Below are 25952 nucleotides of genomic sequence, written 5' to 3' on the forward strand. Positions count from 1 at the left end.
GAGTGAACCATATTTGATCTAGTAGCATCTCTATAGCACGACAACGATGCAAAGACATAATTGTTGCTTTACAGAGATTGTCTTACCCTCTGATCACTCGCTCCCTGTAAAATTAACATAATTTGCTCCTGTAGATAAAATGTTACGAAGTTTCAAGGAGACGTGAAATCCAACGAGTTTAGAATCACTTTACAATGTGTTTGGTTTGGGCATGAACCCAATCCTCGTAATCTTGGAGCAGCTGTTGCACAAGCAATGGAACTAACTGGTCCACCAGGGCCTGCATCATTCTGTAAACCACAAGACATGCAATGTTCACAAGGTGGAAATACATGAGTTCTGCAGATTTCATAACCAATAGTGCCAAGCATGATGGTGGATGTTCGGACGTAAAATTAGCTACCTATTTCGAAGATGTGTTTCAGTCTATGCAAAATGCTAAGGTGAATGTACGACTGTACAGACAGACGAGGGATTAAAGTTGGCAGGATAATGAATTAGATTAAAAAGTTGTACGTACGTTAGAAAAATACATAATAGATTCAAAGAAAAAGAACTAGAATTTTATCCCGACATGTACTTTTTGAGCCGAAACTTTGACACATTACATAATGTGTAAGAGGGGATATGTAACCGACTCGACGAATTTGCAACTAAGACACGAAACGGAAAATGCCAAGAAGAGCTACTAAAAGTTAGAAAATTACTAATGCAATTTGTTTGGTACGTACATATTTCCAGGACCCTCCACAGCTGATACAGGCAGCATCATGAATGGTTGTGTATATATCTGCACAAAATCCATCATCAATATGAAATAACCAGCAATGGAAGCTACACCATGGTGCATAAAAATAATTCAAAAATTACAAAAACTCAAGGCTTCCTGATAAAATAACTGGCTTTATGTAACAAACACATGTATTTATTACGCGGGCTTCCTGCAATTCAATTGCTTCACAAAATGGACTTTTTAAGCATGAAAGGGTATAATAAACTTGGAGATATTTCGCTCAAGTAACAACCTCAAGTGACAGATTTAACTTCACATCGAAGTCCAAAAATGGTCTAGCATCAACAGTTTCCCATTTTATATGGTTCCTCATGAAAGCTGCAAAGATTTGAAAACAAATTGTGGAGGTCTGATGAATGTCACTAAGATGCAGAATGATGGAGCAAGATTCGATTTCTCAAAATTTATAAACTACCAAATTAAATGTACCTGAGAAGTGTTCATTCTGGCGTTTCATTACTTCAGAACCTTCAAACTGCATTCCGCGAAAGTTCAACATGATGTAAAGAAAATGAAATTTGTGAAGCATCAAAGTCAACACTCCAACCAAGAGATATGCGTCACAAGATTGAATAATTATCCTTATCACTGCACTCAAAGATGTGGTTGAAGGTCTTGATACAATTCAAATTTTTTTTAATCATACAGCGGTATAAAACAGTGAGATTTGATTGTTGTGGTAGATAGAACAACTGTGCCAGTTGGTGCTACCCAACAAAATTCATCAACCAATATATTTTACAAAGATGGTGGGGATCGAGCCTGAACTCTTGTATAAACTTGGAACTACTTAGTGAACCAAAAGGTAATTCTACTTACATCTCATTGGCTCACCTTGCAAGACAACATCTCGACTATGCAATCTTCACTTGTTGGAGTTACTTGCAAGTCTAAAACTGGAGCAACCTCAAAATTGAAAAATTGGATCTGAGGGAGCATGCACCTGTTATATCTGATATCAATTAACCACAACAATCTTTGTACAAGGAACACAACAATTACATGACATGATACAAATTTATGTGTTGGTGCTAATCAGAAAATAAGTTTTATAAGAGTCATTGATACGCCTGTATTATAATACATTTGCTTAAACTCGATCATATTAGCTGTGCATGAAATAAAATGTAATCTTTTCTCAGTGCTTTTTAAACCAATATTGTGGTATTTCAAGAGAGGACAAAGCTAAAACTTTGTTTCGCAACTTTTCCGATTAAAACATTGTTTTTAGTCAAGATACTCAATAAAAATTTGGTTACTAAACAGACATGAATGGTGCACGTGGTCATTTATTAGGGACAACAAAATCGTAGCTTTTGAATCATGTAACGTTGAGAGATGTCATATTAAGCAATATTTCAGTCACTTGGTTCAACATAGACACCAAGAGCAAAAGTTTAGAAATTCCGAAGAAAACAGTTTGTGATGCCTGAGATGGACTCAACAGAAATTCAAGGATGGTGGTCTCTCAAATGAAAATATTTCAAATACACATGTAATTTACCATAAGTTCCACCTCATGAAAGTACAATAATTCCCTCCCAACAAATATCAAGGGTCCACCCATTCATGGTGAGAAAACCATCGCACCCTCTCATCAAATATTACACAAAATACAATTTTCATCAACCTTGTTGCAGAACTTCATCAAAATCTCGCTTGCCAATGGATGAAGAAATTTCACATTTCAGGCCCGGGTAAGAATGCTATTATTTACTATGTTTAGTTTCTGTGTCCATTCTTGTTAAAATTATCATACATCATACGAATAAAATAAAAATTAATTACCTATAAACATTGGAATCAAGGGACTGACAACTCTGCAAGGCCCTTCTATTCAAGATCGCTTCAATCCCAGAAGGATGGCTAAAAAATTTACTAATATGGTAAACGGTATTGCCTCCATAAGGATCACCATAATCAGGGAGCTTCACTCGCTCCTTCTTGGTTGCAGAAAGATTTGCCCTCTTAACGTTTGACTCTGACAACTTTGCTTTCTTTATACTCACTGTCATCCCCACATTTCTCTTCCTAATTACGTTAAATATTCAATCTTTAGCCAAAAAAAAAATGAAAAAAGGACTCAAACGATTAATCAGCAGCTCTTCGAGCTTAAAAAATATTTAATTTGAAGCATCATTTTCTAACAATACTTACTCGTTCCACTTTGTCCCAGCACAAACACACGCACACAACAGAATACGACTGAAACGGTATAAAGTACCTGGTTATGAAGGAGAAGGATTCTTGAAAAAGATGGCCAAGAAATGGAGAAGATGCAGAGTGGTACTTAGTTGCTGCCATCAATATTTCTTTAACACATATAATTGATCACTTATGGTATATTTAAAGTGCCACGGATGAACAGGAGGAAACAAAAAGGTCGATTTTTCCACAAATTTTTAAGCTTTGGAGGTGGGCGGTTGGGGGAAACCAATTTTTTAGCCTCACTGCTCTCCTATGAATGCATACATCTCTGACTTCCCGATATAAATATCTAAGTAGAAAGTCTGTAACTATATTCCAATTTTTTTTTAAAAGAAAATCGCAGGGGATTAAAGAATAAGAGCTTTTTTCCCCTTTCCTTCTATTTTCCGATTTTTGTAGAATAAATATTACTTTATATAAATTTCCACAATTTATGAAATTTTCAAATCAGGTTGTTCCTGTTTATTGAGCCAACCTGAACATACACAAAACTAGAATTAAATCGAACTAACTTTATACTAAAATCAAATCAAGGGATATGAAAAAGAAATTCTTTTTTTTTTGTCCACAACCATACTCTTCTGTATGACTTGATAAAAAATTTGATCAGCCACTAGCATTGGTATAAGACTAGATTTTGTTTTGTAAGGAACTTGAAGCGTTCTCAAGACCACACCATAAATACCTTGAAAACAGTAAGTTCTAAAGATTCACGGTGGTGCTCTTATTTTTTGATTAGGACACAATAAATTTAAGACCTAATTTCAAGATTAATAAACAAAATGCAACGCAGAATATAACTTGTACAGAATTTTCAACCGAAAAGCAAGGCTAAATGCTCCCTTCGCAGATGGATTAAGAGAATTCTTCTCCATTTCTTAGAATAGCTATAATACAGTTCTTGAGAATTTTAGTGTCGTTTTCTACCGCCACCTTTACCTTTTCCTTTTCCTTTTCCTTTTCCTTTACCCTCGCACTTTTTTCGACCCTTCTTTTTCTCCCCTTTACCGATAGCATGCTTGATGTCTTTGTCATTAACTCTAGGAGTAGAGCGTTTTAGCAGGTGGTTGACATCAAGGATGCCATTTCTGAAGTATCCTTCAGTTGTCTTGAACACTCGGTCCTCTGGTCGACGCCTCTTCACTGCCTCTTTACTGGAACTGCTGCTAGCATAAACTCCAAATCGTCTTAGTATGGCACCACTCTGAAATAACAATTGCTTAGCAATGTCATTGTTGAAAAGCATACGATATCACGTAATCACAGAAAGGGATAAAACTGAAGAAAATGTTGGTGGTAACCTCTTCATGCATTTTTTCTTCCCTTTCCTTCTTCTGTTTCTTCATTGTAACCCGTGCCACACTAAGCGGTAGCTGTTGCCTCTTTGGGGCCTGTCAGTGAGATAAATAGTTAATATATGAAAATTCATAGCTCAATTATGCAGCGACAACCCAAGGACGAGTGAAGGCACCTTTCCACCGAGAGAGACTACTTTGCTGTTCTCCAAGTCCTTCTGTTGTTTCCATGTCATATGAGAAGATCCTGAAATACATTCATCGAGGTGTACTAAGTAGGTAACAAGTAACTAATTCATACAGTTTGGAAACAAAAACACCCTCAATTTGGGATCTCTATTAAATGTCTAGTTGACAGTTCCAAGAAATAGAGAATAGGTTGAACCAAATAATATTGTAACTAGTGATACACATCTAGATTAGTAAATCAAAATCAAAACAGTAAGGAACAAATCAGTGATTCTCCGATGTCCAAATGCCACAGAAGTGAAATTGCCGTATCAAGAATACAAGGGCACCATCTTCAAGCCAAAGAGGTAGGCCCTGTTGCAACATCTTTCCAAGAAATTTTAAGACTCTACATGAAACAACCATTATATTGGACTGTAGAAAAATATTAAATGTTCCAAATACCCAGAAACTTGATATCTTTCAGTATAGACTTGATATCCATTTGGGGTTCCTTGGAATCCTCAGCAGCAGCCGAAGGTCGTACATTGACTCCTTGACCCTTCGTAGCCATTTATATTCTTCTTCTTAGCTGCAAAGGCGAAAGGAAAACGAAAAAATAACATCCTTACTCAGAAAAACATTTCGAAATCAAAATATATAAATTGTGATGTACTGGATAAACAACAAACATAACGTCCATGAATTGCTGACACAAATTATTCGTGGCAAAAATTATAAATTACAAAAGGAAATCCTCGCAGAACAGCATAAGGAAACAAGTATAATCTGAATTTCCCACCCAAATTTCTCTGTTTCTTTCCGCCTTCTAATTTGTGCCACCTAACTCATTTCTGTCTCCAACTATAATTATGTTTTTTTCCCAACTGGCAAGATCTTAAGAAAAACCCAATCCTTCGTGAAGCTATCAGCGACTCTTTTTTAACAATCCAAGTATGTACACAGAAAACCTGCAAGAAGCATATTTTTACCTAAAACGGGCAATAAAAACCTTGGATACTGAAACTAAACCTGAAAATTGAAATATACAAAACTTCGGCGGATCGGTCTGTTTCGGGGAAGGTTGTGATAGGGACTAGGGATGGTGATGATGATTGACGTTGCATAAGCCAACAGACGGTTATTTACGCCGCCGCGCCGCGGAGATGTGAAACAGAGGTTAGGCAGGCAGGATACGGCGTATTCGGAAAGAATGAGAAATAATATAAAATGTAGCCCAACAAATTTAAAGATGATCGAGCCCATTAGCCTAATATAAGATCGAGTTTGGGTGAGGTGACAATAGGCCCACCTCGAATTAAACAAATCTTGTTGGGCTTGGTTTAAATCCGATCAAAAAGACCCATTTAGTGACGAGTTTTATGAATCCGCTCGAGACCCGTTTAAGAATATAAATATATATAACGATAAATTTTGAACAATTTATTTACTTTTAAACAAACTGATAGAATAGATTCATACATTTTAAGGTTTGTTCAATCATAATTAAAATGATTAAATTTGAATCTATGGGTATATGTTATTAACTGTATTTCAATTCTAAAACAATTCAGACGAAATTAAAACACAAAGGAAAACATTTTGAAAAGTAAATAAATTGTTATTTACAGTATCCAAAATCATAACTAATCTTGCGGCAATCTCATTCCAATTCCAAAAGAAAAAATGTCTCGGTGTGTATTTACAGTATCCAAAATTTACAGATTCTTTAACCCTCAATGAGCTATTGCATCAACTAGCCCAACCAAAACCCCAGGAACTAATTCTGCACCGCTTCTTTTAAGCACTAAATTGCAGGAAAAGAATTGATAAAAATAGAGGGAACTAACATGAAAATACAGGGGAAAGACGACAATAACTTATCCTTGAAAATTGGAGCTGTGAGCCTGTGACCATGGAAAATTTACAGTTCTGCACATCTATGCAGCTCGTGTACCCACTGCAAAATGATGCACTTATGTTGCATCCTCAAATCCAAAATCTTGAAAGCACATACATACACTGTGCGTACTTCAGCCATTTAATTTTGTTAAAAATTGGCTTAGATTGTATTCCTCAGTGTACTGTGACTGATCCCAAAGATCTTCTAGCCCACCAAGAATGGCTTTTAGTCCCTTGCCCCTACCGGGTACTTTTGCATCAGTGTCAACTCCATTTGAAGATGTTGACATTCTTGCTCCCTGAATAACAAAACAAAAACAAAATATTGAACACAGAAACAGGCTAAACTGGTTAGAAGCTTGTGGCATATGGCTTCGGGGGAGCATCCATTAATTTAGTTGACAAGTAACTTAATGTATTTCAAAGTTCTAAACCTAGATCATCTTAATTTTCATGTTTGAATTTTTTTTTTTTATGGGCTCCTGCTTCCAGCATACCCTGGAACAACATCAGAAACGATGGAAAACTGAGTCAACTGACAACATTAAGTAAATACCTTTTTGCTTTCTGCAGAAGTAAACAGATCAAGTAATTGATCTGTATTCATCGTTTTCATGCTGGAGTTCTCTGAATTTATGACAGCATTTGCCACTGAAACTTTGAACTTTTGGAGGCTCATAACTTTCTCTTCCATGGTGCCTCTCATGATTAGACGGTGGACATTAACAACTTTCCGCTGGCCTAACCTGTGTGCTCTGTCCATTGCCTGCAAGTTTATTGTCGGGAGATAATGTTTTCAAAATCATGCTTATTCAATTGAAAGAAATGTGCAGACTTTGTTGTTAAATAACAAGAAATGAAAAATTCAAGAATCAAGAAAACAAAAATTAAGCCATCTAAGAAAGGATACTATTTTCCATTCTAATTGCTGCCAATTTCCTTTCTAAGGCAAAGGAATGATTTACCATATATACAGAAAATCAAACATTAGGAAATGTCATGCCAACAATTTAGTCAAACACAAGTCATGAAGACGAAGGAATTGTTACATTATTGTTTCAGATCAGATAAATATGCACTAGTCGAGCCTCAGAGCAAACATATAGTGTAAACTGATTTTAAGTTACTAACTTTTACCATTGATCTAGGGTCTCTACATATCTTTTCTCCTAACAATGAAACTGAAGAACAGTTATTTAGAAAATGAATCGAGAACAAGCTGTGAGAAAGAACACACAGATCCCTACCTGATGATCTCTCATAGGATTCCAGTCATGCTCCATGAAAACAAGGGTATCAGCTGATGTCAGGTTCAAACCAAGCCCTCCCACTACAACAACATTCATTAGATTTACAGGTGGTTTTTATGTAATCATCAATTGCAAAGTAGTACCGTGGGTCGTGAGCAGTAGAACATCAATTGTTGGGTCTGAGTTGAAAGCCTTGACAATTTCAAAGCGTTTTTCAGGTTGAACCGATCCATCCAACCGCAAATATGTAATGCTGTGTTTAGCCAAAAAGCAATTAAATAACAATAGAGAAAGGGGGACAAAGGCTCGTTCCCAGAAATTACTTGGGAAGGACAATTCTCGAGAAATTTCAAGGAAAATAAATGACTACAGGGAAAAAAAACAATAGGAAAGAGAACTTCAAGTTTTTATCCCACAAGAAATATCAGTAAGGACCTACTCACTTTTTCATGAGAGTCTGAAACAAGTCTTTCTCAATAATGTCCAAGAAGGCCTGCACGAATGGACAAAATTAACCAAGGGAAGCACACAATACAATGGAGAAAATATCATCTGAAAGAGGAAAGGGTGTGATTACTTTATGCTGAGCAAATATTAGAACCCTGTGCTGGCCAACAGTGATGTTGCCCTCAGAATTTGATGTATCTACACCTATCCCACACTCTTCCATTATCTCCTGAAGAGCGACAAGTTTAGGAGAATGTACTATCTTATGAAGCTCTGTAGAGATATCAGCATTGGCAGGAATGTGTTCTGACAGCATAGGCAAGAGTGTCTCTGGAATTCTTTCGCCAAGGACAAGCAATGGATGACTACAGACTTTTAATAAGTATTGAAGTGCCTGAAATTGAAAGAAATGAAATGAGGGAAAAAAGGAAAAACAATATAATGGAAATGTACCAGTTGCCACTCTCTCATCTTACCTGGAAAACATGAGCAGATGCCTTAGGTGCCCCACCCGCATCTTCATTTAGCTTAACCATGCTTGTAAGTTTTTGTCTAACTTGTGAACCAGAAAATTGTTCATACAACTTCAGTTGAATAGGACTTAAATCACAATATCTGTCCTGAATGATCTTTTCTGGCAGATCAGATAATACTTCATCCTTTGTTCGGCGTAAGAGGAAGGGCATGACCTAATCAAGCAAACTCCATATAAGAGCACATAAAAGAAACTTGAGACAAAAAGTACGGAGAGCGGGAATAGGAAAGTGGGTTTAATAAATCATTACGGATAGCGGGAACAGGAAAGTGGATTTAATAAATCATGAACCTGCTTGTGCAATGCTTCCATGGCAAGGGCACCTGCTTCCGCATCCTTTGCTGAACATTTAGGATCACGGGCAGCTAACAGGGGTTTTCCATAAGTAGCTTGAAACTGTAGAAGTAACAAATGTTTTTTTAGCATCATAGTGTATCATATGTGCAAGAAATAATTTATAGAATTACAACTCGGAAAAGAACCACTTCCAGTCACCATTGCAATCAGCTTAAATAAGGAAAGTCTTAGTCCGTCAGTGTCTATGTTTGAAATACCACTGCTGGAGAATTGGACGAGATAACAGGAAAAATGCTCTTATTACAGAATTCAAGTTTTTATTTCATATCCACTTTCCACAACTTCACTGGAAGCAGAATAAAATCCATGGATTTCCTCACAATTTCACGTTCAGGCACGAATAAAACAATCCTTCACAGATTTTCTTCGGAGTGTTAGCACCAGAAATATCAAAAACAACATGACAAATACTACGCAGCAAAATATTCAAAACAGTTCAGGAATTTTTCAGCGCTGCATGGCATTGGAGTGCAGTGACTGTACATTGAGCATTTAAAAGCATATCAGCATTGACAAACACATAATCAAAATATTACACAAGGATTGATTTTCAGACTTTGGAGGCTTGGAAGCTGACTGTTTCTATCTTTTGTATTTCGCCAGAAATAACAAACACATATGTGAGTGTATATTCACGTAGAGATGCATTTGTTTCCAGAGAAACAATAAACAAAAAATTCAAAACCAGAAACAAGGCCTCTCTTTTCTGCTTTCGGGCTACTATGTTCATTCTACCAACTGAAATATAAGATTTAATATTGCCACAGATAAACGCAAAAAAAGACAATTTTAAAGAATGAAGGAAAGCAGCAATGCAAAATACCTGTCTATCAGTTCCAAGAAACCCCGGCATGAGGAAGTCAAATAGAGACCACAGATCCAACACATTATTCTGCAATCCAATATAGATTAATCAGCAGCAGTACAAACTTAAAAAGTAATTATAAATTGAGCTTCATGACAAACCTGGATTGGTGTTCCACTCAATATGAGGCGATGCTGAGCCTTCAACTGTTTCACAGCAACTGTGACTTTGGATTTCGAGTTCTTAATAATATGCCCTTCATCCAGGATGCAGTAGTTCCAGTAAACCTGTCTGAGATAATCAATATCTTTGCGGACGACATCATATGATGTCACAATGACATTATGCTTATCAAATTGCACTCGCAAAGACAAGCGCTCAGGAGCAGAACCAATGTATTGAAGTGTTGTTAGCAGAGAAGGATCAATAAACTTCTCTATCTCATAGACCCAGTGTCCAACAAGTGTTGATGGGCATATAATCAAAGATGGTACCAAGTCATTGCCATTATTTGCAGCAATGTGCTCTGCTACATCAGATGCCACAATTGCTGATGCTTGAAGGGTCTTACCAAGACCCATATCATCACATAAAACACCGTGAAGATTAAACCGCTTTAAAAAAGCTAGCCAGTTTATACCTTCCTGTTGATACCTGAAAACACAAAAATAAGCACATTAAGTCATTAACAACCTAGATGTACTGTTGAATTAGAACCACAAATTTGTGAGACAAGATAATAAAACTTGAATTTACTTGTACCAGCAGATAATGATTTCATACCCAGAAAACAGGGATTTATGCACAGGCAACCTTCAAAATAACTAATACAGAGCTAACATTAACTAGAGACCAAATGGTAGAATTTGAAATTCGAACTAAAACAAAATAATAGAAATTAGTGATGGAAAAAGGCAATAGCTTTCCTTGCACTCCCTTTCATTCAAAACTGTTCACCTCAAAAAATAACGCGAGAATTGCCAACAAAAGATAAAAAAATGTTACCTCCTCAAAGACACTTTTAGTTCAAAGGAGAGCTTGTAATCATCAATGTGAGAATTGTCAACTAGTTGCTCCAGAAATTGTGCATCTTCATTATTTCTAGACAAACGTTCAGTCAAGCCATCTGGCAGAGAGACACCACGCGCCAACGGAAGAAAAGGTACTAGGGCAGCAAAACTATGCGTCACACTCTGCCTAACAGAATGATCGCAGTCGCTCATACACCTCAAAAGAGGAACAACCAACAACGGAGCATATGGGACCAGTTCCAAACCCAACCCCTGAACAAGCAAACTAACAAGCATGCCAGCTCCTTGTCTAGCGTGTACAGATGACACATCACTTAACATAGGAATAACATTCTGAATTATCATACCCATGACATCCAAAGTCATAGACTTGGCCATTGCCGTGATACATCTTGATGCAGATAATCTTACGGCAATATGAGAATGGCGCACACATTTGAAAATGCAAGGTAGAAGAGTGAGAAGTTTGGGTCTTAGACTTGCGTCCGGTAGAGGAGATATAGAACGAACCACCTGCACAGAAGAGTAGAAGTATTAGATGGGAGCAGCCAAAAATCTTCTTAGGATGGGAGTAAAAAGATGTTCAACAAATCGCACGTCATCATACAGTAAACCAGTAGAACTATCTTCCAGTGAAGTGGGCAAGAAGAGGATTGAACCTAAGTAAATAAATGAGGAACTAACTTCCACAAGACTTCAGCTTAATACCCAATAAAGGCACCGACCAGAAACTATAAGAGACCTTCAAGGCGTGAGTTATAAGACTTTGCAAAAACCGCTACTTTCAGAACTTTTTTGAGCTGTTTTTGGGAATAGAAGGTTTCTTTAACCAACTCTAAACTAGAGTAATTGTAATAGAGCTAGTGACCGAACTGATTCAAACAGGTAGAACTGGTTATGGTTTCAAAAGTCTAATAACTGGTTCGTCTTGACCGGGCTGGTCAATAAAACCAGCTCCATTCACTATGGTTTTAAACGAGTTTAGAGCCTCAAAAGAGATACCAAACCATTAGTTTTTTAACCTTTTTCAGAACTACCCATTTTCCTAACCAATTCCAATTTTTTTAGTTTGACCAGTTCAACCCAGGTAGAACCGATCTAACTGATTCCGGTTTGGTTCCAATTCAACACGACCAATAGCATCCCCAGACCCAAAAAATATACAGATTAATTCATTTTCTAAACATGATGTTTAAGATGACAATTGCTCAAGTGAAGTTTGACAGCTTGCTTACTTGGATATTGTTTATCAAAATTTGAGGATCTTTAACGGAATTAATAGCTTGATCAATCAGTTTCTCATCTTCCAGTGTCTGTCCCTCAATATTACAAGGCTTAAGGACCTCAACAAGGCAATCCCAGATCTTAGGAAGTCTGTTGAACAAATAACCACCAAATTTCAAGCATAGATATTTCAATGCAAGTTCAGATCCTCGTCGACTAATGAAACCTTCAAGCCTTAATCGGTCTTCACCAGTAGACAGCACCTGAACTCTTGACTTTGATCGAATGCTACTGCTTCCGGAGGACAGAAGATCTTGATCTTCAATTATTTCCACAGAACTCATGACTTCTGCTTGGGGTGTTTCACGAGGATCCATACATGCTAAAGTACACAGATTCTTGATTAGCTTGTCATTGGGACCCGGTTTGCGTTCAATACACTGATGGATGAGTTCTGCCAGTGATTCAGCAGCTTTTTTTTGCAGAATTTCCTCCTTAAAATAAAACACTATTTTAGTCAAAGTTTGGTGTTCCCCAATAAAGATACACCGTAACCTTTATATTACCTGTTCTCGTTTGACAGAAGCCATTATAGGCAAGATAACCGGATTGAGTTTTGCAGGAAGCTCTGACATCCATACAAATGCAGCGGCTAGTAAAGCCGAGACAGTAAGATGCAAATTATTCTGCAACCACTCAAAAAGCAGAGATTGAAATATTAGAAATCTTTTCCGTGGCCAGTGACCTATGCAAAACCAGAGCATGTGTTCTTTCAGATAAAGAGAGTAGATATTTCGACAGACCTGAACACATTTCAGATATCCGGCAGTTGTCAAAAGATTTTGCTTTAGAGACTCTAACTCCTCAAATAAATTCTTTCCATCAGATTCAAGTCCGGTGTTCATATTGCTCACAAACGGGAGCTGCGATGCAAAATTCACTGCATCATCAGCAGTCATAATCTCAAGGTCCACCTTGGTACCTGACAGAAGATCACTGAACAAGCCAGATGACTCTGTAGCGTAATACAACTGACTGGCCTCATTCCGCATCTTACCACATAATCTAGAGAGTTCAGCATAAGGTAGAAGAGAATCTTTTGTAGGAAAAGCAGGGTTACTGCAAACTAATAAATCTAATAAACAGTGCCGAAAATTATTTGAAATGCCAGCAAAAACCTCATCCGACTTCAAAAGGCCTTTCAGTTCTTTAAACCAGGATATAAGAACCATTGAAACCACCTGACACAATCAACAAAGAAACAAAGCAATCAGCAGCCTAAAAGGTTGTAACACTTTTTCCCAAACCCCAAGATTATATTAGACTAGAAAGTCAATGATATACAATCAATGATTTTGTCAGAAAAGAATCAACCTGCCGCTGAACTCCAGATAAAGAAGTCAATCCCTTCCACAACGGATCAACCACATATTGCACAGATGCAACACTTAACTTGGAAGCCATAACTCCTAAAGCGGTTGCTGTAACAACTCTTGTACAAGTTACTGAGATGTCCAAATCAGCACCGACAATAATTTTTGATGAACTTGCTGGAGCATCTCCATTTGTCTCTGCTGACATGGTTTCCATGGATTCTGAGGATTTATTTTTGTGATTTTCGTTTTCAAGCTTAACTGTTTTAATTTTAGCTGCAGCTTTGAAACGACTTTTACGAGGCAGAGCAACAGGCCAAAACATCTTGGAAGCATCCAATGGAGATCCATATGGAGTTGTTGCCAGCTCTACCCACGAAGAAAAGTACAATTTTGCAGCATTTTCTAAATCTTCCATCAGGCACTAACCAGTTGAAGAACTGTGTTAGTAGTGAAGCCAGAAAGGCAGGAATGAATAGATTAAAACAGTTCCATGATTCTTAATTCTTAAATATATGACAATGATGCACAACATAAAGCTTAATTGAGTATCTACACTGCCAAAATTAATTTTATAAAAAGAATTATACAACTGCGAATTAAGGGCAAGAGGGGCAATCAAAACATTAAACAATTAAGATGAAATCAGGACTACTGATTCAACGCTTTTTACAATAGAATTAATCATATTAAATGAGCAAGATTAAGGTGCTTAAAATCAAGCTTGATTCACGTGAAAACAATCACTGCCAGACTTAAAAAGTAAAAACCTGGCTAAACTTCCTTTGTGTTTGTAAATTACCGATTTTCTAGATTCTTTGGGTCAACAACAGATTGAGAAACTAACAAGATCGAGTGTTTTGACAGCTGTCATAAAATTAATGGCTGACAGAAAAATGATGAAATGGCAAGTATCAGTAACACTGAGATTACGGAGCAAGTTGCATACACGGACTAGGAGATTCCAAACTCTCTCTGAGCATTGCAGAATCTCCTCGTTCGATTCGAGCAGTAAATTCTGGAACACTATCCTTAGAGTGTCACCAACGATAAAAGAAGGCCAAAATGAGCTAGCTTCATCAGTGATGCTCCTCCTATGACCAGCTTCAAGCAAACGTTCCTGCACGTCATACATAGTTCAATTTCTACATGTCATGCATAGTTCAATTTCTAACCAATTTAAGCAAATAAAAGCAGCATTCACTGTTTTTTTTTTCTGATATAAGCAAGCTATTTCATATCCTGAAGAAATGCAATGATTTTGAAAAAATTCATTCAAGGTTGCAGGAAAAAAGAAAAAGAGTGACAAAAATGTTACGAAAATGAAAGGTAAGATATAAGAATACAAACTACCAAGGTGCGAATTGCAGACAAGCGAACTGACGTTATACTATGTCTCATAAATGGCCATAATCGTGGTGCCAACGTTGACAGCATATAAGGGTTTTCTAGAGAACTCGTCCCTTCGTCATGATCATCCGTGTGACTGCTTTCATTAAGGTCAAGTTCCAGCTTCTCCCTGGAACCCGACATACTAAAAGTATTCGGAATCATCTGCTCCTGGGAATAAATTTCTGCCAATAGATTCATTACACTGCAAAAGCAGTATACAGTATTAGGAATGTTTTAAAAACCTCCATTTAAGCATGTACTTAAAATAATATTTAATAAAAACCAAAAAAAATCAGAACTCATAAATGGCTTTCACAATAAAGCAACAACTTGGCCAGCAAAGTAACAAAATCGAGATATCCACCATTGCATAGTTGATAACTGATTACAAACTAATTGTAAGCTGAAGTTTGCAAGAAGATAATTTTTAACAGCACAAAAGACATTCTAGCATCAATAAAATAAAAAACTGAAAACTAGTCTCATACCATGACTTCAATCCAGAAATGCAGAATCCATCACACTACAAACTACTTACTGTTAAAAAATGCAGCAATCATTTGAACCCCAAGTCCCCACAATAAATAACAGCATGTTAAAATTTATGTCGTACAGATTTATTAAATATTGACTTTTAAATCTTTATTTTTCATCTGTAAAACTGTATTTTTCTTGTTAAAGAAAATCAAAAATGAAAAATACAACAGAGGATTAAAAGACAGTATGGTAGGACCAACCAGCCAATAAATTAACCCCATGCACTAATGAGTTTAGAAAGGCCTTGTTATATTTCATAGCACACAAACCTTAAATTGAACAATATAATGAATGTAGAAAAGAATGGACTAGCGCTTAAATAAAAACTGTAGCGAAAACAGTGAGTTTTGAAAGGCTAATTAACCTGAGAAAGAACAGATGTGACAAAAAATTCCACAAAAATAGATTCATAAATTTAACAAGCCCTGAAATGATAGTTAACGACTTTATGGTCGAATTGTATCCATATGAAGGTCTAGAATGTTCTAGAAAAAGCGGAGTGCCATGGTTGACAAAGCTGTCAAACAAAATCATATCAACCGAACAATGTCTTGTAAAAAATGGAGGATCATCATACGACAGAAGAGAGGTTTAAACAGACAATATATTGTGGCATTTAACTAATGATGAATGAAAAACAGTGTGGGAAAAAATGAACTTTCAAAGACCATTTGCAATATAGCAAAAAGAGATCGAAAAGGATTACCAAAAAGTAGCAGATGTACCAGCAAGAAGAACATCAGACGACAATAAAATCAACACAGTACCTGCTGGTTGAGGGGCTTAAATCATCCAGGTTAAGCAAAATGTCCCACAGCAGCATAACAATAGAATGCAATATTGGACCCTTGAGAGAAACAATAGCAGCTGATGTCGGTAATAAAGCTTCTGCAGCAACGGCTCGTACATCATCATCAGGATCCTCAAGACCAGTTTTACAAGCAGGAAGAACAGGGCCAAGCAGATCATGGAGCATTTCCTAGAGTCATAGTGAGAATATTAGCCATCGTCAAAGCAACAAAACTGACAAAATTATAAATGAATGGACAAAATGTACAAAGAGATCAGCTCAAGTAATCTATCGGGGAATAGATAGAAACTTACAGCTGGACAGAAAAGAAAAAAAGAAGCTCAAAAAAATTAGGTACGCAACGGTACAACAAAAAAAAAAGCAATACTTCTTAATTTATAAGAAACAAAATCCATAAAAAATATATGACGTACAGATGAAGGAAAGGACACAAAAATGTAATACAAAATAGTAGCATCAGCCCAGTAAAACAATTCTGAATAATTTCTGGCTGGCTCGAGATTTTGACCAGGAGAATGAAAATCATGGTTTAAGACGGGATTATCAACTCTATTTCAAATGCAACAGAATGATTTTCTTGTTGAATTCTCCGTCTCAAGATTTTCCACAACACAATTCTTTCAACCATGAATATCACATAACATCTAAGAATAAGAACAAAGAAGCTACATTTTATTCCTTGGGGAAAAAGTTTTAGTGGTGCAGATTGTCCAATAAAGTTGTCGCATCAAATAATATCTAAGAACAAGAATAAAGGAGCTACATTTTATTACTCTCTTGCTCATTTTATTACTCTCTTGCTCATTTTATTATCGGGACGTCTACCATGTATAGGCTGGTATTCACATTTTTTTAAGAAACAACTTAATTAAGAAAATCTACAATAGTACAACCAGAAGGTGGACTACACATCATCTGGTACAATCTTTAGGTACTTGACTTGACACTCGTGTTTTCAGTTACGCGTACAAAGCACGCAAACTATGACTTAGTTCAATACAAATTGGCATCCAAATCAGAAAAGAACCAAATGGGGTTTCTTAAGGTCTTTATCTTATAGTGCCAAGCTTCAATTCGTCACTTAATATTCCCCCATACCTGATTTGTTGAAATCTCGTGCTCCTCCCAAGATCCACGATTCTCAAGTAATTGCTAATACCACAGCCATTGAAATTGAGATCATTTTGGCATTGTATATGTCAAAAACTTCCCAAAAAGGACATTTGATGACATCTCACATTTTAGTTACCTAACAACATCAGTAAATCTCTCTCAAACACATTCTATATCATAAAGAGTGCACTAAGCAATTAAGTTATCTAATATGACAAAAATTCCTGTTCAGTTCCTGCTTCTACCCAGCAAATTTGTGGTAACACACAATAAACACAGATGTCATATCACCGTTGGTCAAGGAATGACTCCAGATTTCTAAAACAACATTCTATTGGAATCAGAAGTTTATTTTAATTGACTGCAAAAGGTTTGGTGAAGTATATCTCTTCACATTAACATGACCTCTGTGTCAACAGTACGAGGTCCTTACATGGATCCAAACCAGTACCATCAAAAAACATTAAAACTGTCATTCTGAACTGATAAAACACAATATTAAGATCAAATTTGCGGAGCAATTACCAAAAGAACAATGCCAAGAAAATCAGAAGGAAAAATGCATTCCAATAACAGCGTCGTATAGCACAACTATATACCTGTCGCACAGCAACTAGATATTTAGTACCCAAAAGACTCCCATGGCGAATCTCCCACTCTGATCTACGCTGAAAACGTGATGGCTAATTAAAACAATGTTGCATAAAGAAAAAGAGTCTCACAAAAAATGTTCAAATAAACATTCTTTACTTTATGTTTACCTGCATTTGCAACAAAATATTCAGCGTCTCTTGCACTAAAGTTGGATGCATGTACTTGAGCACAGCGCCTAAGGCTTGAGCACAGGTTTCCCTCACCGGTGCCACAACTTGATCAGAGATGTAATCTCCAAATCTGTACATTAAAAAAATGACATCGAACAAGTTCCCAATAAATTCGATCTTTGTTTCAAGGTTTATATTTCCAAAGACAACTATTCCACTTGTTATTATATGAACAAATTAATACATTAAGTTTAGGATGACAGCCAATTGAAGAATATTGATACATGATAAAGGAAAACCAAAGAATTTCTGCAATAACAATTAACATGTAAGTATCTGCTATAGCAAGTTGATATCTTTCATGCTTGAGTCATTAAGTTCCTTTTCTCCCCGTAGTTGAACTTTTCTGTTAACTTCACCACCAACCACTCAAATAGAAGAAGTAGTGAGCATTTACTAAACAAATCATACCTATCCAGGGACAAGACACACAAGAAGCGAATTGCACAATCTTGCAGAAATTCACAATTTCTCAGCCAAGAAGTCCTACCCTCCATAATCAAGTTCATCAATTCAGAGTTTTGAGGTATCTTTTTTATTGTTGTCATCTTCTCCGTCAATTCCTTATCTTCGGAATAATTATTCGTCTCCTTAACATCTAATACACAATGGCATGTGCTGTCAATACCAGATTGTGTTTCCCCCTTCACAAAACCGCAATCAGTTTCTCCATTTGCACGTATGGGAAAAGCATCTCCTCCATCACCTTCAACTTTTGAACAAGCACTTAGATCTCCATCAGTGGATTCAAACACTGAACTAGAAACATCCTCCAACTTTGGTCTCTTCAAAACTGGCTCTGAATCATCAACTGAGACTTGCAAATCAAATTTTGTTTCCCTCTCTCTTCTCACATTTTCCAAATTAAATCCTGATGAACCTGCACAGCTGAACTCAGGCAGAAGGATTCCCGCACAAGCTCCTTGATAGGTCAATATCTCTCTAAGAGCCATGATACTGCCATGGCGAACTTCCCAAACTGGTAACAAAATCAGACAACGTGTAATTTATCACTACCGTAATCAGAAGCTCCAAAAAGTAATTACTAACCAGGGTCAAAGATATCAATGAGGAGTTGGTCAACAAAACTTTGAAAAGGCCAGCCCCCATCTCCATCATTTTCGATATTGTCATCATCGGAAATGGTTTCTGTAAGTAACTGCATCAAAAACTTCTTCAGTTGATTGCACTTAGTAGTCCTCCAGAGAAAGTCTTACGAGGTCAATAGAAGATGGGAGATATTTTAGGAAGAGGAAAAGGCTTGGCATAACATGCACAGAGGAGAAAACATATGCAATTATAATGACAAAGTATTGTGACGGATATGGCAAAGCACACAGCCTGAGCTTCAATGCACTCCAAAAAGCACGGCTTCCATGAAGCGCACGCTTTTTGCGCTTTTTTGTGTGTGTTTTGTGCTTTCCAAAAAAAAAAACAGTTTTTTAAAATAAAATATATGAATGATGAGAAATCGCTCACTAAAAGTTCGATTTCTCCTCTATTTATTAAAAAATAGAGCAGGGGATACCCTAATGTCGCAGGGGATACCCTAATATCTTGTTGTCTGTGCCCCACATCGCCTTTGCCCCCACACTCCTTCGCCTTTTGCCCTCACATTCTAATATTTGATACTTGGAAGATGAAAATGATGATGATTTAATATTTGATATCTAATGTTTCATATTTTTTAAAATAAATTGATTTTATTTTTATCTTTGTAGAATATTTTATTTATCACGCTTTATTTGCGCTTTATGGAAATAAAGCATATGTTTCGCTTTACGCTTTTTAGCCCCAAGAGACCTGAGCGCTTTAATGTGCCTTGCGTTTTTGACAACTATGGTTTGGAAAAAGTTAAACCTACTCTAGACGGTATAAGGGTTGCTTACATGCATATATGCTGACAGATTCATATTCTCTCCCTTAGACATAGCCTGAATCATGTCTCTAAATTGGTTGGTTAAAGAGTGTCAGACTGCTCCCGATATTTCTATTAGCAAATAAGAATTTTGGAGCTGTAAGGTTGTCTTATAGAGAGAAAGAATTTCATTACTTTGTTTTCAGAACCATAGGACTTTATTTTTCTAAATTTATCAGAATGGACAGGGGTGTCATTTTCACCCTAAATCAATTTCAGGCTTCAACCAAAACTTCAAATGTGAGTTTAGTATGGACTGGGAATTAAAGAAATGGAAAGTTGAGTCAAGAGCTCACAATGCAACCAGAAAGTCTACATTGAAATAACAGGAAAACTTTCTTCAATGCCATCAAGCAAGAAAGTAAGAAGAATCAAAGGACTTTGGAGACAAAGAAATACGTCAACAGAACGATGCTCAAATAAAACAAGCATACATAGGGTATTAACCACAAATGCCAAGAAAAGAACATTGACGAAGTGGGTACACATTTTAAAATCAGAAGCAGCATCAAGCATCAAATTTTGAGACATGTAAATGACACCTAAATTTTCAGATAGAACAAAAATATGAGGATTGAGAAAGAATATGATGGAAATTATCAACCTTATTGCAAATAATATTGGTAAAAAAACTGAGACGTTCTTCATTCACCTTTTGAGCAGCCGACGAGTCTAGGGAAGTAGTCCTGGATTCCATCGCATCATGTGATTGGGTTGCCTCTGTGGACCCATCCTTTGGCCAACCTTTGGATTGGTCTTTTGAATTATTTTTTGCTTTACGTTTTAAGAGATTCAGCTCCCTGGCACTGGGCCTCCTAGATCTTGAGGTGGGCACCATACTCGTCACAAGTTTGTTAATATTACGCAGAGGTTGTGACGCATAATAGTGGGAAGCCATTCCATTTACAGGGTGGTTAAACTTGTGCAAAACAAGGTCCTCGTCTCTTATCATATCACTGACATCCATGAACTGCTCACACACATCTAAACCTGCAAATGAAATGATAGATAAACTAAATTATTGCAGTTAAATATTAGACCATACCAAAAAATGGAAAGACAAATATCAAAAATTATTATTCCACTTGCCCAAAGATCTTAACCGAAAGTGAGTGAAAACAGAGCAGACTCAAAGTTTCACTTTCAATTGTAAGCCATCTGGTAAAGAATTAGAACCCATATAAGGGATTGAACAGCAAAAGAATCCGTTGAAGAGGATCACTAAGAGAAGGGAAAAGTATTCTGCCAAAAAGAGTAAAATAATTTGGCTTGCTTTAGCAAATCAAAGCATACAATGAAATCTTTTGGGGAGGATACAACGAGCAAACAAGAATAAAATAATACAACTAGAGATCAGATCTACTTTACACAGAAAAATCAAATCATCAGTACATCACATATGGAAATCATCTGCAAAAGGAAGGAACACACGAGCCAATGCCCCTTTTCAAAATGAGATTCCAACCCTAGGAACAACATTTGTTGCTCTCCTAGCAGAGTTCAACAATCCACAAGGTTTAAATGGAACTTCCAATCCACAAGGTCAAAAATGTATGGAAGAAATCTCAACAAAAAATTATAGAGGAAACAATTTTCTGTTGAAAAGAGAGCTCTTGAAACAAGGCAGTATTGTAATGCGTCAGGTACCTTAATACATGTGTTTAGAAGAATTGTAACAACAATATGTTCCAAAAGTTACTGCTTGATCGAGACACTTCGTACTCAATAAAACTGATACAAGAAAATAACACTGACCTAATCGACGCCGAAGATTTTGTTTCTGTAGGCTCAATCGTTCCCTAGGATTCTTGCATTTGTCATTTCCAATATCATACTCCTGAAATTATGTTGTTGAAAAATCAATATCTGGTGCAACATGCTTACTATCATCCAATTATTTATAAGATATCTATTAATGACATAAGAGAAATAAAAACTTTGCTTCACAATAATCTCAGATTGGAAGCTCCATACAGCTACCTCACAAATGAACAAACAAAAGATATAAACAATTTGCGAACACACAGATTTTCAGTTTACAACAAGAATATGGGTAACGAGGGAAAGTACCTGACCACCGGATGCCAACAGAGCCCCAAACTCCAACACTTTATCCAGATCGAAACTGCAAATGGTAATTACATGGAAGAAATTTACATTTCACAAAACATTGTGATGAGATGGTGTTTCTTAATAACAAAACAAGTAATTATTATAGCTCAGGCTTTATGAAAACTAGAAGAAAATATTATATAATAAATATCGAAGAGAATGAAAAACCTTCTAAAAGAAGTGCCAGCAACAATTTTAGAATGGTAACTGGGCCAAATCACCACTTCATCAAAGGTAGCACGAATACCAGCTTCTAAAAATTTCTCCTCAAGGCAACTAGAGAGTTCACTCAAAGACGTATGTTTGACATTTTCTGCAATGGCCCCCACAGCACGAGCTGCAGCAACTCTGGTGTCCCACTTTTTACTATGTAAATATTGAGACACCTGCACAAGTAATTGAAGAGTGAGACTCCAGGCGTAAAATGAAATGCACTACTCCTGCTACAATTCACGAGTACACAAAACTTCAGTGACAAATATTAAAATATAGAAGAAAAGATTATATATCCAAACAAACAAATGAATAACATGGGCATGCCGTACGAAGAAACACGGTAGAAATCAGATCTAACCATACAAATTCTCTTTATAAAATCAAACAAGGTACAAATTCCTAAAGCACTGGCATTTAGATATACATATTGTAATTGAAATTAACTAGCAAACTTTGGCTTCATAAACGAAAGGATTTAACAATATGTGAACGACATTAACCAACAGGGATTAAAACTATTAATTTTATACATGTAGCGTAAGTAATCTATTATTCTCTTGAATCATTGCACTGAAAGTTCCATTGGATAAAATTAATCAACTTCCACTTAAAACAGAGTAATAATTTCTAACTTTCTGTTGGAATTCATTAAAGAAAGAAGTATATAGTGGGTGCCAGATGCAACTAATCCAACTTAATAAAAAGTCAACAAGAAGTTTGCTGAATAGTCCAAGCCCGTCCAAAAAAACAAGAACCTTGTGCCAAAAAGTATCCATGTGACAGCACATCAAATCCCAGTAGCATCACAATGAAGAGAGAATTACAGACATTCTCAAGGTAAAAGTGTTTGGTTATGCCATTAATCAAGTTTAACCAATAGAAAGGCAATTGTTTAGAAAACTACAAACCTATGCAACAAAACCGTACCTTGTTCAAGAGAGCAATAAGGTCCTGAGGATGTGATTTGGCGATTTCCCCTATTTGCCTTGCTGCTGAAAACCTTGTCGCTTGGGTTGAACCAGCTTAGCATTTGTTAAAGACAAACAGACAAATTCGGCACTAATTTTGGGAAAAAGGTCACAAAAAAAAAAAGGACTGATATCCCTGTATCTTAAGAGATAATTGAATTAAATCTGTATATCAAACACAACCTGAAAGAGAACAGTAGGACAAAATTTTATCATGTAATAACAAGAAAAATAAAAGCGAGGATTTTTTAGATTTTCAGACTCCAGTGAAAGATAGCATAAAAGTATGCACAACAATGATGTTGAGAACAACTCAAGTTGGGAAGATATTTGAAATTTCAACAAATATCCACACAATTAAACTCGCAAATAAGAAGCATGAATACAAGACAGACACATGCATGCAAAAATATACTTGTGCGGTTAAATACGATAAATCACACATTAAAATGCATCGAGGATACTGTCCAGTAAAGTAAGCAGACGATGCAGACGGGACGACTGCTGAGCCATGGTTTATGCTTTTATTAAATTCCACTGTTCCACCTTATTTCCACATATATAACATAATCATGGACTGCCATCCGAGAACAATTCCGAATAAATTTCATTGCTTGCATGTCACTCATTGCTTCGGAAGCATTGTAAATACACCATTACACCTACAGTTGATTGAAGAATATTGATCAGGGGGAAAAACAAACATGAGTAACCCAGTTATTCAAAATGGATTGACATATAACCTTTCCCGAAGATTTTTAAGAGTTCACAAATCCTTCCAACAACATCGTCTTACCAAAACAGATGAACTTTTACCATCTTATGAACAAGCAAATAAAAAGATCCCCCAACAACAGTTCTGTTCCAACTAATTTAACTGAATTCTACGAAAAAATTCGAATTGCTTTTCCTAGGTCGATGAAACAACTGCAAAGCATCTAATGCGGATCCGTCTATCCACCCTTGACTGAAATTGTATATTATTAAAGACGTAAATTACAAAACATGTAAACAGAGATGAATACGTACCAAACAAAAATCGCCTGGGCGATATCTTGGACAGATTTTTCCGTATTATATCTTCAGATAAAATTATATTTCTGTAGGTCAGAAATTCGAGGGAGACGAGGGTTTCGATTCTGGAAACAGGGGATGGTGCTGGTTTATATAGAACTCGAAAAATAAAATAAATATTTTTTTGTGTTTCAATTAACGGGTCATAACCCGACTTGATTTCTGATGAACGGGTATTTGTGTTTCATAATTACAATCGAGCCAAAAACTCTACAAAATTATCTTTTGAACACGTTTTTAACTTCAATCTATTTTTACATTTTTTTTTCACATTTTGGCCCAAAATTCCGACACAGAAGAACAATAACTCTCGGAAAATTTATCAAATTGTTCTGAAAATTTATTGAAAGTTCGGGATGTTGTCGGGTAGGGAAAAGATATACCAAAAATTAACTATAAACTCTCTTTTATTTTGCATGGTTTTATTTGAATTATAATATATATTTATGTGACTTTTTTTTTGGTTTGGATGGATTAGTTAATCGTTTAACTACAACCCTAAAATCATCATCTATGGGTTAATTTCTTTTAAATTCGTTGGTCAATTTCTATATGTACTTCGACCCAATATTATTTTATTTAAAATTACAACCTTTCAACTCAATATGTTAATAATATTATAATGTGTTATTTTTTAAAAAAAATTAAGATAATTGGGTCAGGAATCCCGTCGGGTAATATTAGTTTTCCAAGCCCTCTCCCAACGTTTATCGGGACAAGAGAAATCCCGACAACTCGGATTTCGAATTTTTTCCTGCCCTATAAAATTGTTCTGAAAATTTAGCCAATGCAGTACAAGTACAAAATATATCGATTATTGTATAGCTTATACAATTATTATCGAAATAATGAATAAATTAATTATATACAAGTATCAAAGAAAATGTGATAAAAAATTAAAGATAGATTAAAGTTTAAAATGGTTGAATAAGTAATCTGGGTTAAAAACGTGACAGATGTATAAAAACACATTAATACACACACTAAGGTTTTTGTGCTCTTATGCAATAACATAAGGGATGTATTTGCAATTTGCCAAATTACAATCTGAGAACAATTGATTTATTTATTTTTTTTGTTGCTTTGACTTAAATTACAAATTTCATCTTGTTATATGGTACATATAAATAATGACATGAAAAAACATGAAGATGGTTAATTTATTCTAGGTAAGGTGAAGATCATTAATTAGTTAGGGGGGATTGTGGCTAGGGATTGGAGCGTGCGCTGGAAAGGGGGAGTAAAAAGTTGAGATATGAGGTAAATCGGTGAACATATAATTGATGAAGTGAGGAAAGATAGAATCACACGAGTCAATATGAAAGAGCACAAGCATGGAACTCGCTCGTCCTTAACAGGAGCATGTAGCAAACAAGTTCCTAGCTATTGGCTTTCCTTGGGAAGGCTAACCCCAACTGCTGAGGAGGCGGCTAGTGAGTTGCACGTCTGTAGTCTCCTACCATATGCAATGTTGATATTTTTTTTTTATAAATATGATATTTGAGAATTTCATTATCCATTCACCATGTTAATATTCTATAGTTTCTTCAATTGCATTCTCATATATTTTATATAATTGACTTGATTGTCGAATGAGCT

At 36.1% G+C, this 25952-nt stretch overlaps 3 protein-coding genes across 8 annotated transcripts; all 3 read right to left on the reverse strand.

Annotated features, from left to right (window-relative positions):
• Nucleotides 1–3: 3 nt before the first annotated feature.
• LOC140979951 (uncharacterized) lies at nt 4–3236 on the reverse strand. Of its 2 annotated transcripts, none has more exons than XM_073445617.1 (7): nt 3018–3236; nt 2582–2824; nt 1628–1736; nt 1223–1268; nt 1026–1111; nt 732–790; nt 4–290 (listed from the first exon to the last, which is right to left on the reverse strand). In XM_073445617.1, the coding sequence occupies exons 1-7, from the start codon at nt 3095–3097 to the stop codon at nt 185–187; spliced, it is 729 nt and encodes a 242-aa protein (XP_073301718.1). In that variant the 5' UTR covers nt 3098–3236; the 3' UTR covers nt 4–184. The 2 variants fall into 2 exon arrangements, with proteins under 2 accessions (XP_073301718.1, XP_073301717.1); XM_073445616.1 differs by having other exon boundaries at nt 1628–1745.
• LOC140979952 (uncharacterized) lies at nt 3112–5701 on the reverse strand. 4 transcript variants are annotated; one of them, XM_073445621.1, is made up of 6 exons: nt 5457–5698; nt 4930–5056; nt 4473–4543; nt 4303–4392; nt 3941–4205; nt 3112–3867 (listed from the first exon to the last, which is right to left on the reverse strand). In XM_073445621.1, the coding sequence occupies exons 2-6, from the start codon at nt 5036–5038 to the stop codon at nt 3857–3859; spliced, it is 546 nt and encodes a 181-aa protein (XP_073301722.1). In that variant the 5' UTR covers nt 5039–5056; nt 5457–5698; the 3' UTR covers nt 3112–3856. The 4 variants fall into 4 exon arrangements, with proteins under 4 accessions (XP_073301722.1, XP_073301720.1, XP_073301719.1 ...); XM_073445619.1 differs by having other exon boundaries at nt 3112–4205; nt 5497–5701; XM_073445618.1 differs by having other exon boundaries at nt 3112–4205.
• Nucleotides 5702–6328: 627 nt separating this feature from the next.
• On the reverse strand, nt 6329–24435 carry LOC140979953 (TATA-binding protein-associated factor BTAF1-like). 2 transcript variants are annotated; one of them, XM_073445622.1, is made up of 29 exons: nt 24309–24435; nt 23744–23941; nt 23239–23333; nt 22264–22481; nt 22054–22108; nt 21739–21820; nt 20636–20973; nt 19116–19224; nt 18477–19044; nt 18003–18135; nt 17841–17909; nt 16085–16296; nt 14742–14982; nt 14338–14508; nt 13390–13812; nt 12819–13256; nt 12582–12701; nt 12027–12509; nt 10766–11304; nt 9922–10414; nt 9779–9847; nt 8890–8994; nt 8540–8752; nt 8194–8457; nt 8060–8109; nt 7760–7869; nt 7614–7696; nt 6923–7132; nt 6329–6665 (listed from the first exon to the last, which is right to left on the reverse strand). In XM_073445622.1, exons 2-29 carry the CDS (start codon nt 23790–23792, stop codon nt 6498–6500), a joined length of 6108 nt encoding a protein of 2035 aa, XP_073301723.1. In that variant the 5' UTR covers nt 23793–23941; nt 24309–24435; the 3' UTR covers nt 6329–6497. The 2 variants fall into 2 exon arrangements, with proteins under 2 accessions (XP_073301723.1, XP_073301724.1); XM_073445623.1 differs by having other exon boundaries at nt 24314–24429.
• Nucleotides 24436–25952: the final 1517 nt, after the last annotated feature.

This window comes from Primulina huaijiensis, chromosome 6 (genome assembly GCF_012295235.1).
Source record: "Primulina huaijiensis isolate GDHJ02 chromosome 6, ASM1229523v2, whole genome shotgun sequence".
Lineage (NCBI taxonomy): Eukaryota > Viridiplantae > Streptophyta > Magnoliopsida > Lamiales > Gesneriaceae > Primulina > Primulina huaijiensis.

Bases quoted from the DNA above. Each gene is read 5' to 3' on its own strand.
- LOC140979953 (XM_073445622.1), bottom strand. From the start codon at position 23,792: ATGGCTCAGCAGTCGTCCCGTCTGCATCGTCTGCTTACTTTACTGGAC. The intron at 9,848-9,921 runs GTTTGTCATGAA...ATTGGATTGCAG, and splicing joins TGAGTGGAACACCAATCCAG to AATAATGTGTTGGATCTGTG. The intron at 6,666-6,922 runs GTATTTACTTAA...TTTGTTATTCAG, and splicing joins CTTCTGCAGAAAGCAAAAAG to GGAGCAAGAATGTCAACATC.
- LOC140979951 (XM_073445616.1), bottom strand. From the start codon at position 3,097: ATGGCAGCAACTAAGTACCACTCTGCATCTTCTCCATTTCTTGGCCAT. The intron at 1,746-2,581 runs GTAATTAATTTT...AATTGATATCAG, and splicing joins CTTGATTCCAATGTTTATAG to ATATAACAGGTGCATGCTCC. The intron at 1,269-1,627 runs GTGAGCCAATGA...CGCGGAATGCAG, and splicing joins TCGAGATGTTGTCTTGCAAG to TTTGAAGGTTCTGAAGTAAT.
- LOC140979952 (XM_073445619.1), bottom strand. From the start codon at position 5,038: ATGGCTACGAAGGGTCAAGGAGTCAATGTACGACCTTCGGCTGCTGCT. The intron at 4,544-4,929 runs GTATTTGGAACA...AATGTATTTCAG, and splicing joins GAAAGATATCAAGTTTCTGG to GATCTTCTCATATGACATGG. The intron at 4,206-4,302 runs GTTACCACCAAC...TTGTTATTTCAG, and splicing joins AAGAAAAAATGCATGAAGAG to AGTGGTGCCATACTAAGACG.